Source organism: Danio aesculapii, chromosome 16 (assembly GCF_903798145.1).
Source record: "Danio aesculapii chromosome 16, fDanAes4.1, whole genome shotgun sequence".
NCBI classification, from domain to species: domain Eukaryota; kingdom Metazoa; phylum Chordata; class Actinopteri; order Cypriniformes; family Danionidae; genus Danio; species Danio aesculapii.
Genome location: NC_079450.1, coordinates 38,716,308 through 38,729,683, shown reverse-complemented (window position 1 = coordinate 38,729,683; position 13,376 = coordinate 38,716,308). Strand labels below are relative to the sequence as shown.

At 38.0% G+C, this 13,376-nt stretch overlaps 1 protein-coding gene across 1 annotated transcript in view; it reads right to left on the bottom strand.

Moving 5' to 3' along the window:
• The window catches only part of LOC130243116 (uncharacterized), a 126,075-nt gene that overhangs the window by 76,003 nt on the left and 36,696 nt on the right, over positions 1 to 13,376 (bottom strand). The window contains 1 exon segment of the mRNA XM_056475174.1: positions 11,464 to 11,578. Within this exon segment, the coding sequence (XP_056331149.1) occupies positions 11,464 to 11,578 (115 nt within the window).

The window sequence follows — 13,376 nt, the reverse complement described above, 5'->3', positions numbered from 1 at the left end:
TCAGACGAACGCCGCTCACTTTAACGTTAATTTTGCCGAATAACTGTGCTTATCACTGGGTGACAAGCTGTTATAATACACTGAAAGCATTATGTAAATAATATATATAATATGTAATCAATATAACTTTTTTCTAAAACAACAACAAACTCTGTACCGCATAGGATGTCCTTCCCTTGCTGTAAACGCTAGCGCTTCCAATTTTTTTTCTGCAACCTCTTTGCACACGCATCATAAATGTTTACAAACTGGTAATTCGACTATATGATAAGAAAACTCTGCTATGAATAGTGAAAAACCGATGCGTCATCACTCCACTAGCAGATTCGCACTACGTCACCAATTTTGATCCCACACCCAAAATTATTTTAAACTCGGAAGATGAAATCAGCTGACAAAAGCTCAATTATCCCTTTTTTTCACACATTTAAAGCCGACCGGTGCTAACGTTGTCCTAACTGATGCTCAACACACACAAGTCTGTTAAAATCTCAAAAAAAGTACTCCAGGGTGTCTTGAACCTTTAAGTCTTAAATTATCCTCCTGTTGTCTTAGAATTCTGTAAACACTGTTCGCCCTTGAGGTAAAAAAAAAAAAGACCAGTCTCCACTAAACCTCTAAAATTAAGCAGTAAAATCTCATTTCAATCCTCAAAACTATTTTGCATGAAGAAACAACCTCAACTTCACCACAAACTTTGTGAATGTCTAGGTTATCCCTCATCAGTGTGCAGTGTTTCATCAATGATTGTTCAGTGGGCACCACTTGTTTTTGACTAAAATAAACAATGTGTTTTCTAGTGCTAAAAATACCTGCAAGTACTGCATAAAATGTGTTTAGCAAGAGAGTATTCATGAAAGTTAAAGCAGCAGATTCTTATTGTGTGTGTGAATGTTTGGGGGGGGGTTGTGTGTTGGAGTATGCCAATGTGTACCTCTAGTTCAGGGCTATTCAATTGGCAGCCCGAACTCAGCCCCCGAGGCAATTTATTCCGGCCCTCCAAATAGTGTGACCAAGACATAAATTTAGTTCAGTCGAAAAACGGCCGCTATAGTGCATCTGTTCAATACCGCACGAGCTGCAGTTAAAGGCTGCGCAGAGCGTGAGTCACCTGACATTAAAAGAGTAGCGTGAGCAGCAGAAAAAACATTTGAATATTTATATGTATATGTATATATATGTATATATATATATATATATATATATATATATATATATATATATATATATATATATATATATATATATATATATATATATATACACACACACACATATATATATATACACACACACACATATATATACACACACACATATATATGTATATACACACACACACACACACACACACACATATATATATATATATATATATATATATATATATATATATATATATATATATATATATATATATATATGTCTGAGGTAAGATAAAGAAGGAAGCAATGAAGATGAATCCAAAGAATCTTGATCTCCGGGAGCCCTCCAAGAGCGTTTTCTTTGATATATATTTTATACCGTACATTATTACTGTTAGGTGACAAGACTTTTGTCTAAGCAAAGTCAGACCTTACCGTCCTAATTAAATAATTAATAATCAAGGCATGACCATATTTTATTTTGGTAAAATAATCGTAATCCAGAGGCCTTTGCTTTTCATATAAGCCACTTCTGATACCAAATGGTAAAGATATTTTTTGTTGTTCCTAAAACTTGGATATAGGCGACAAGACTTTTGTCAGGTAGTGTATATCCTGTCTTCTTGTTTTAAATGAGATTACATTAAAAACTAAATAAAAATAGCCATTTCAAAGCACTTCACCTTTAAGAGAAGCTGAGACAAAATGGAATGAAGACAAAGATGTTTTAATAGAGTGCCCTCCTAAAACAAATGGAAATCGAAAACCTCCTATAGTCAGCATGGAAGGCCTTTAAATGTACATTATGGCGGTCCATTAAATATTTTATGAGAATCACAAAGACTGCGTGACTCTGAAGTATAAAAGCACGCAGACATCTCTAACATTCTTTTCTCTAGAACATATCTGCAAATGAGACAAAGGCACCAAAGCCAGAACCAGCACTATGCAACCCTTAACAGACTGTTGCACCGTTTGATGGGTTTTTAGGAGTTATATTGTTCACTTTCAAAAACGACAAAATGCCACTGTTTTATATAGAGTGTGCCATTACGTGACCAAATAAAAGCAGCAAATCTAAAAGGCTGGCAACATAAAACTTCCCTCAAGAATCAGTAAAATCATTTAAATCTATATATTTTGTGACCCAAGTCAACAGAAGGGTCAAGGTTATATATAAGCTAGTGTGCTACAAAGAGGTGACAAGATTTGCATTTTGAAGATAGAAACATTTAAAGCTTTAGGTTTTTCAATTCTGATGATCATTTTTTTAACAACACCTCATTCTTCAGTTTCTCATAAAATCGCAAGGTCAATTAAATGCTCTCTAGTGTTTGACATGTCCCCCTTAAAACGCTATTGCTAATGCTAAAAATTTTGTATGGGAAATAACAAAACAGCAGTTTTTCAATTAAAATATTGACCTTATCAAGAAATCCGACCAGATTTGAAACTGATAAATAGCCATTGGTGCTCTTATGTATAACCAGTGGTGGAAAGAGTACTGAAAAATCATACTTAAGTAAAAGTACCATTACTTGCCTAAAAATGTAGTGCAAGTAGAATAAAAGTACCTGTTGTAAATATTACCCAAAGTATGAGTAAAAAGTAGACCTTTCAAAAGTACTCGAGAGTAGTGAGTAATACGCTGTAAAAAGCTGATGCATTTACATGTAATTTGTGGATGTGTGTAAACGTAACATTCTGTAGTGCATTTAGTTATTGCTCAGCAGGCACACAAAATCATAAGACATTAATATTAGGTTAGATTTATTTAAGGTGTCAGGTGACCAAAATTCAATGTCTAGCCAGCGCCTAAGGCAGGGGTGTCCAAACTCGGTCCTGGAGGGCCGGTGTCCTGCAGATTTTAGCTCCAACTTGCCTCAACACACCTGCACGGATGTTTCTAGAAAGCCTAGTAAGTGCTTGATTAGCTAGCCCAGGTGTGTCTGATTGGGGTTGGAACTAAACTTTGCAGGACACCGGCCTTCCAGGACCGAGCTTGGACATGCCTGGCCTAAGGACTGTTATTTTGATAAACAATAACAACATCAAATAACGTTGATATTTGGTTAATTCAGGTTGTTAGAAAGTGACCAAAATCCAACGTCAAGCCAACATCTAAAACCAACATCATATTGACGTCAAATACTGACATTTATTCGTCAGGTATGGCAACCAAAATCCAACGTCTGATAGACATCATAGTGGTAATGTCCACACAACATCGAGCATTAGACGTTGATACTTTGTTGATTTTAGGTTGGGCACTAAACATTGACGTCAGCCTGTTGTTTCTGACGTCCACACGATTTCCATTTACAAACAAAATGCAACATCCCCCACGACGTTGGGGTACAACTTCGATCTGACGTCATGTTGACGTCTTGTGCCTGCTGTGTTTTTAAGGCCATTTCGGTCTTCATACAGTAAACATCCGTCATTTTCTTATTATGCATCTAAACAGTGTAAAGGTTAATGCGTGTGACAATTTTAGACAACTTGTTGGACACTCTTAAAGGGCACATAGTTTACCTCTTTTTTATGATTTAATATTAATGTTATGGTTCTTCTGAGTGTGCCAGTTTAGGTTCAGTTTAAAACACAATTCAGATTTTTTTATTATAATGTGTTAAAAAGTGTCATGTTGGGGGCGTGTCCACAGTTCGCTGATTTATGGGTGTGTTGCTTCACATGTAAATTAGTTTCGACTTCCCGCCAATGTAACAAGGGGGCAGGGCCATGAGCTCACCTGCTCTGCATTTGCAACAGAGTCTGACAGGCAGACAGAGAAAAAGCTGGAGTGAGATGATCAGCATTCAGTCGTACATGTACGCCTCTGACACAGACCAAGCAGAGAGTACAAAATCATTTGTGTCTTTGTACAGTTTTACAGCCAACTGTGTGCTAGTTTCAAGTGCCGAGCTTGTACACAGAAACTAATAACCACGCACACTGAATTAACTTTGATTGAGGCACCGGATGCGCCGCTCGAAGCCGCGACACGGCACACCAGACACTCTCTGTGGCGCGGCAGAGACATGAAGTGTCCCGAATCGTCGCGCCACGCATTTTTGAATTCTAAACATAGGTTTCTGCAGCGGTCCGCGGCACCAGCCATCGACTTGAGTGTACCCTTATAGAAACCTATGTTTAGAATTCTAAAACACATGCTAGTTAAGATCACAGGGAGCTTCTGGGATCGCGAGAAATGCAAACGGCTGAAGTATAAGGTAGACTCAATGAGAAGTACACATGTTTGCAAACCTACCTAAAGATACAACCAATAATTCCGATTAGAGCGATAATGTGGAGAATGTTGCTCTTGTGTTGAGCCCAATGAGCTAGCGTGTTCCTTTAGTGATATCGCTTCGACTCACGCTGAAAATGGCGGACGTGAATCAACAAACTGAGGATATGATGACGCACCTGTCAATCAATATTGGTGGGCGGGGGGACCACACTCCTACGTAAAGTTGCGGTCGGTTTAAAAACCGCTCCAATTGGTCCACCGTTTTTTATGTTGTTAAATTGAAAAAAAGCACTGGGTGTGCTTATATCACCCCAATTTGACAGTCTATACACCATACATGCACATATGTCTGTCCAAACAGCTTGAAAAGTAGATTTTTTACCATAGGTGCACTTTAATGCTTCCAAACAGTTTGCTGCTATTATAAATCACCCATGCCTTGAGGTAGTTCATTATAATGCGATTTACCTCTTTACTTCTATGTGCGATTCGATTGGACAGGAATCACAGGACTGATTTTTCTAATCCCCTTAGACAAGAAAAAATAAAGTATTGACTGCAGGTTAAAGGAAAGTAGTGGAGTAAAAGTACCGATACCGCAAAAAAAAAAAAAAAAATCTTTAAAACTACTTAGTAAATTACAATTCCTGAGAAAAAAACTACTCAATTACAGTAAATTGAGTATTTGTAATTTGTTACTTTTCACCACTGTCTATAACCAATTGTAATGTGCCAAATTTAAATTTGAATTGAACTTAACACCACAGAAATACTTTTATTTCAATCTTTTCCTCCGACATAAAACTCCTAGTTATTTTTCTATTATACGTTTTGATAAAGTATCAGCTAACTATCTAAATTGCACTCTCTCATTTGTATCTTTTTGCATGATCCTGTTCCCTTGACAGTCAGTTTAATGGTTGTATGAAGGCTGGATTTACTACAGTTATATTTCCCATATTTCAAAAGACTTGTAGCAAAGCACTTGATTTATATGAAGACATTTTATGGAACTTTCGGGTGTTTTTATTTTCGTTTCTTGAGAGTCACTGAAGTTATCATCAGTGTTGGGTAATAACACGTTACTAGTAATCTGTTACTGTAATGGAATTACTTTTGACAGTAACTAATACTGAAACGCATTACTTTTTTAAATATACCTTGTGATATTTTTTTTATTTTTGTGCTGCTGGTCTGACTTAAATAAATTAGTGTTCAAAAAGTCTGTCCTGTGTTTTAGTTGTGAGAAAGCAAATTAATTAAAACTGTGAAGTTCATCAACAGTGTATTTTTCATGCAGCACTGAAGTGACGTTATAAGGACAATAATTAGAGCATTAAAATGTTCTTTGGAAAAGTTAAAAATTACATTTAACAGCAATGCATTACTTTTTGGTGTACGTAATCGATAAATTAATTGAGTAACTTTTTAAATAAAGTAACTAGTAACTGTAACTAGTTACTGTTTTTCAGTAACTAGCGCAACACTGGTCATCATTCACTTTGAAAGCGAGTACCATTAATGTACAGCTTAGCATTCTCTTTGTATGGTTGATTAAAGTAAGAAAATCATTTAGATTTGAAACGTTGTGAGAGTAAATGAACACAATTTTATTTTTGGGTGAAATATCTATTTAAAACAGGAGAATTTAATGATTTTAAGGATAAAAAAAGACTGATTCAGAATTGCCTTAATGTAGAACAAGCAGCAAGGAGGAGCTCAGCATCTAACCAAAGAATTGGCTGGCACCTAAACAAAGCCTATACAAGAACACTGATGGAACAAACAATCAACACTCGACCTTTCAAGATGCCTTGGGCAACACAATCCCCATGCATCCTCTCACACTCATTTCAGAGCCTGTTAACGTGAGTCTGTTGCTTGTCATTGGATCAAAGTGCAATCATTGGTTCTAGGCATGAAAATACTTGCTAAAACATTGATGTTAACCTATGTCATGCTGGATGATAGTATATACACAAACTGCTACTTTGTAAGGTACACCTGTTTAAATGTCCATTAGAAAAAAACATCTAATCAGCCAATAACAATTAGGCATATAGATGTGGTAAAGATAATCTGGCAAAGTATAAACCAAGCATCAGGAAAAAAAACAAGGTGATTTAAGTGACTTTGAAATTGGGTGGAATTTCAGAAATTGCTGATCTATTAGGATATTCACGAACAACCAACTATAGGTTTTACAGAGAATTGTCAGAAAGGCTTTAGAAGTAATTTTGTGTGCATTTGGGATGGCACCACAATGTACCATTCCCTTGCAGAATGCAAGCTTTTGGAGGGCACATAGGTCTGAAGCTGAAGTTGTAAAGCGGTGCATTGACTGCTTGCAAACATCAGTGTCTAGAAGTTGATGTAAACGGCTACTGGCAACCACTGCAAATTGATGAACTGAGGTGCAACATGTGGTCTTTTTGGCTTGTTAAAGACCACTTTCACTGCCACATTTTGGATCAGCTCCAGAAGCTTGACAGTAGTGCCTAGGAGGCTTGCCAAGAGACCACTACAATAGTGCAGCCTGGACTTGAGCTTGACAACAACAAGGCTTCAACAACAAGTTGGATTGAATGTTCTGATAGAAAAGACCTGATCCACCCAATGTTGCACACAATAAATCTGAAGAATTGGTTTCTACTAGTGTAAAGTTTCACTGATAGTCAGCCAAAACATCCAAGGCTGTTTCGAAAAGAGTTATTGTTGATTCACCTAGCTGAGAAGTTGTAATGAAGTGTTGGCTGAAACCACAAACAGGATCAAACAAGAAAAGTCTGTCACACATGCGGAGATGCCAGCAGCTATTGTCAGAAAATTAGACTGGAATGAGAGGAAGAGCTGGACATTATCAGCATATCAGTAGGAAATATACATAGGAAAACATATGCATAGGAAAAAGCTATGTTTCTGAATGACAGATGATAGTAATGCCATGTAGCTGCATAAGAAAAGAGGTCGAAGAACTGAGCCCTGAGGCACACTAGTATCTAGGTGCTCTGACCAGGATATTTCACCCTTCTGAGACACTCTGAAGGACCTACCTGAGAGGTGAGAGTGAGTGAGATGCCTCCTAAAAAGTATTAATGATGCATGAGATGAGTGAAAAAAATGGTCAGGCTGGTTCAAGCTGATAGAGAGGTAACAGAAACTCAAATAACTTTTTAAACCCAAGGTCTGCAGAAAAGCATCTCTTAACATACTACACACTGAACCTAGAAGCAGGTGAGCTACAACATCAGAAGAACACACTCAAACTGAGGCTTCAATTCTCACAGGATCACCAAAACTGGACAATATAAGATGAGTCTTGATTGATCAGTCAGAATTTGGGTACACAATAGGGCTGTCTGATTAATCAAAATCGATTCATAATTGCGATTTGAAACATTGCGATTAGCTTAAATCTCAAGAGGCTGCGATATGGAGTATACAGTTGAAGTCAGAATTAGCCCCCCATTTGATTTTTTTTTTTTCTTTTTTAAATATTTACCAAATTATGATAAATCAAGGTAATTTCTTTTGAACTTACTGCTTGCTCTAGAAATTTTTTTTATTTAATTTCTGAATATTTTAAAACAAATTTGAATAAATGTTAAAGTTGATATTGTTTCAAATATTTTTTTAAAGTAACCCTCACTGCATTTTAGCAGTAAGAAGCTACAATACAGATTATTGAGCTGAAGCTTGATTACAAAATTAAAATCGCAAATCAAATTGAAATCGCAATGTCTGTATAAAAAAAATAAATAAATATATATATATATATATATATATATATATATATATATATATATATATATATATATATATATATATATATATATATATATAGGAATTAGATCTTTCCCCAAATCACACAGCCCTAATACACAACATTAATGTTTGGATTCATCCTGCCATGTTTTAACACTTATGGCTACTGTTAGTGGTGTAATGGTGTGGGGAACACATTTTGGGCCCCTGAGTACCAACTAAGCATAATTTTACTATCTTTATAGTGTGTTTGACCATGTCCATTCCTTTATTACCACAGGTTACCCTTCTTGCCATGTCTACATCCAACAGGACAATGATTACAATTCTCAAATCATCTCAGACTGGTACTTTGAACATGACCATTAAATTAGTGGTGTCCAAACTCAGATCTGGAGGGTCGGTGTCATGCAGACTTTAGCTCCAAGTTGCCTCAACACATATGCAAGGATGTTTATAGAAAGCCTAAGAGCTTGATTAGCTAGCCCAGGTGTGTCTAATCAGGGTTGGAAATGTAGCTTTTAGAGCTAGTTCTACCATGAAGACCCGGGCTGCATCCTAGCCAAAAAATATGTCATAATTCATAGACTTCGAAAATCAGTATGCGAGAAGTACCCGGATGACTTACTACTTCCAGCGAGATTCTGAAGCGCACATCCCATGTACGCTGCTCTATCACATGATGCCCTGCAAGAAGATTCATTTATGGGAGTAAAGCAACACAACTGACACAGGTAGGTCACGTGACCGTGACAAAATGGCGGATGTAGTACTTCTGAATTCCATTCATACTTCTCACATTCCTACTGTACAGAACGTACCAAGTTCCAACCAATAGCCACGAGACACAAGGAATACTTAATGTCATGTCACTCATCATAATCAGTTCCAACCAATAGCCAAGAGACACAAGCCATATATAAGCTGTTCATTCATTTGGTTGCAGGTACTAACGCAGATGTTCACCCACCATTCTCCCCACCACAACCAGTTAGGCCCTGTCCAGGTGGGTAGGCCCTGCCCCTGCCTTCGTCCTCAGCAGTCATAGCTAGATCTAAAAGCTTTCGTTTTAAGATATGGACGGGATCTCCGCCAAGAAAATCCTATGTTAGGTTAAATAATACTTTTGTCGAATAATACTCATCAAAAATGTTATTTAATATCATATTTATCTCCCTGGTCTTTCTACTAAACTAAACATTGCATGACAGTGCTCCTCCAGGACAGAGTTTGGGCACCCGTGAGTTATACTCAAATGACCTCAACAGTCAGCAGGTCCCAATTCAACTGAGACATACAGCAAAAATTAGGTAAGAGGTATCTGAAAGTTCAATTCAATTCATGTTTATTTCTATAGTGCTTTTACGATGTAGATTGTGTCAAAACAGTTTAACATAAAAGTTCTAGTAAAGCCCAGATTTCAGAGTTGAAGTTCAGTTTAGTTCAGTTCAATGTGGTTCAAATTTCCCTACTGAAAGTTCAAACACTGAAGAGCAAATCCATCAATGAGCAACTCCACAAGTCCCAATCCAAGCAAGCCAGTGGCCAGGAAAAAAAAACTTCACTAACTGCTGAAGTGAAGGAAAAGAAAACCTCGAGAGAGGCTTTGTTTGGCACGACCATCTGGCCAAACTTCCTGTGTGGAGCTGCAGTCTAGGCTCCGGAGGCTAGAGAACGCTGGATGCCCATCGTGGAGAACAGCAGGTGTGAGTAAGTCACCGGCGGGTGATAAGGCTGGCCCACAGAATCAATGCGGGCACTTATCTTTCACTGTGGTCTTTCAGGACTCAGTCTCATGCACTTCACTCCTCCCCGACCACCACGGCATCAGCTCAGGATACGGCCTGGTCCAGGATTATGGATACCTTGGCATCATTTCTTGACCGGTCTTGAATCGCATCAATGTAGGTGTACAGATATATATTAGCATTCAGACTAGAACACAGTAAGTGAATCTAGTCTATGCAAAATTACAGGGTCAAATAATCTGGTAGCAATTATTACCTGATAAAGTGGTCCGTGAGTGTAATGAACAACAAACAACAAACATGTATAGTGGCACGCAATGAGAACCAGCAGAAAAAGAGCTCCCACTCAATATTGAAACTTTTTGCTCTTATGGCTCAATGTCAGTGAATATCGCCCAAAGGAATTAGAACTTCTCCCAAGTACATAATCCGCTGTCATTTTCTCTGTTAACAGATTGTAAAGATGGAGAACACAAGCGCTGCCAGGGATTACGATTTTCAGTCTCCACGCTTGTCTTTGTGGCATCTAAATATTAATAATTCTGTTTTAAGGCGCAGATTTGAGTGGCACCTTCATGTACATGACATTCTCCCCGGCTATATTTACTCAGCTGGGTTTGGTATCAGTTATTTTGTCTCACGACAGCAGCGCTCGGCGGGAAGAAATGTAGACCCACAATGTCCCACGTGGCACCTGATATACGGGAAGCCAATAAATTTAAGAGAGTTTTTATTCATTTATTTATTTATTCCTTCTCTGCTCAGACATACTTAACACAAACACATCTAGCAGAGAAAAAGGAAGAGGGAAACGAAGAAATCTAAATCCACATTCGTTATTTTCTATGTATTATTATTTGCATAACAATAGCTAATAATAACGCACCAAAGCGCTGCTAATCTTAATAACATACTGTGAGCATCGTGGATATGCATAGATAACAGTAAACCTGCTAATTGTACATTATGCATGTCCTCTTGAAACCCTAATTATATGTTTACATCATTGAGGCTTTAACAGTTCTGTCGTGAGGTACAACAGAATGTGCACCGTCAACACCACAACATTCTCTTTTTTCCGCTGCACAATGTGATGCATTGTTCAGAGTTAATTGTAATGGGGCCTTTTTTCCTGCCGTGGACTGTCATGGGAAATGGTTTTCGAAATTAGTGCAGCGTCAAGTTGTATATCATTTTAAAACCGCTTTCAATCTAGATGCCTTACTGCTACAAACTGGAACATTAGGTTTTCAGCTCTCAGTAGATCATCACGATAGTCATGATGAAATAAATCGCACACTTTATTAGAGCAATGCGCTGTCGCCACCTTTAAATCCTTCCTATGTGCACTGTAATTAACAGTGCACAAGAAAAAAAATCATAAACAGAAATCTTGAATGATATGTGGTCTTCCCTCAAAATCCATTTCAGCGCATTGCTACTGCAGTGCTCAGCATGGCTACTGCAATGCTGCGTCTCATCCTGGACATTACCAATCCATAACAGCAGTTACACAAGAACGCACAGAAATAGAATTCTGATTAGTTCTTACGTCTTCCCAGCCACTCCCAGGCGTGTAGGAGATGACATCCAGAAAGGGATTGGCCAGGTAGCCCTCGTTACTGAAGGAATAGTCCCGCCCACCGAGAGTGATGTTACTGAAATACCTGCAGAGAGAACAGAGCACAATCAGTCAGCTGAGATGGAAGAGACCCAGAAAGAATTAGTAGAATAGGCTCTGAGGACACGTCAAAGAGGAAATCTCACACCCAACACTTCACAAACATCCTAATTAGGTCAGATTGCTGCAAGACTGTGGTGAAGGTAACCATTTTATTTCCTTCAGCGATGGAATCAAAGGGAGGCAGTCACTCTATTTCGAGCGCTTAATCTAAACCAGTAAAATACCCGCCTAAATGTGACATTCTTTGTGACTGCCTCAAATGAATCTTTTTATCTTAAATCCAATATGCTTTTGGCAAAATGAAGACTGCGCACTTAAAAAAAAAAAAAAATATATATATATATATATATATATATATATATCTGACTGGGTGAACAAGTTTGAAAAAGCTAAGTTTCCTCTGTTCTGCTCTTATGAGGCTTTTGTGAACATTCCTCACAAAATTCCTTATGAAAGATTGTGGCGATAAATACACGCGGAAGCATTATGTATAATCCCATTTAGCCATTCGTGATTACAACAGCAGCACTAAACAGGTGAATCTCTTTTCCCCATCAGTCCTCTTGTGATGTGTAATGAGTGTGAGTCACACTGTTGGGTGTTACGCTGAGACTTCCTGCTCATGTCATTTCTCTCTACTACAGTATGTTTAAAACTTGCTATGAATGGTGATTAACACCTTTTACTTTACTCTGGCTGTTGTTAATAATTTTTTACACAGTTGGCATTAAGAAGGAACATAGAATTGTTATCTGACTAACAACTAGCAGCTAAATGTGTAAGGAAAACTATCCAAAGGCTTATATTTTCATAAACAGCACGGATCTGAATCTGTCTGAATGTTCTGATGTTCTAATTGGCTGGAGTAGACGTCTCACATCAGTGCATTCTAATCGTGATTGCACTCTTTCCGGCAGTCTTCCTTCTGCATTCACACAGAGCTGGATTCCGGCAAATTACCGGTAATGTTAAACTTCTCTTTCTGGTAAATTGCTGCAATGATATTACCGGCGTTTTCAAAAAGGGCCTGTTCACAAATACAGACCTTTACGGAAAATTGCCAGTAATTTACCGAAAGGGTCTATATGTGTGAAAGGGGCTATTGATGATGCAACTGTTCAGTTTAACAGAAAGAGAAGCGCTCTCGCTCAGCACAGTAGATTGCTTTAGTTATATCGTTTTAATCGTTTGGGATGCAGTGACACAACATTAAATGTTTTGCGAAACAGATCCACCACTTCTGATGCTCAGAAATTATCATGAAATATGAATACGTTGCACGTATTAGGAGGTTTGCTGACTGTGTAGCTGATGTGCAGCGAGGGGTTTGTATCTTTAATAAACTATGACAGTTTGCATTCATTAAAAAATAACAATGATTAATAAATCCATATGAAACTCCCTTAAAAGTGACGTCGAGTCTTCAGTTTCGGGCTCAGGTGCGATTTGCACTCACACTAAAGAGTACCATGCTAAAGCCCAACCAAACCATGCTCTGGCACACCTCTTCCAACCGGGCCAGAGCCGGCCAACTGAACCACGCCTGGCCCAATTTGAAGCATTCACACTTGTCAAACGAATCCGGAATCGTGCCCACGCACGGTTCAGATACCCTAGTGTGAGAGCACCCAATGAAATTACTATGGTTATTTGACAAAGAGCACCTTCTCCACGGTAGAATGTTTCTTTGCTTGTGCAAAAGCTGTTTGTGATGAGCTTTGGCACATTATTCGATAGTCTAGTGCACATATAAATGAACAAAATACAGAAGTTCACTGTAA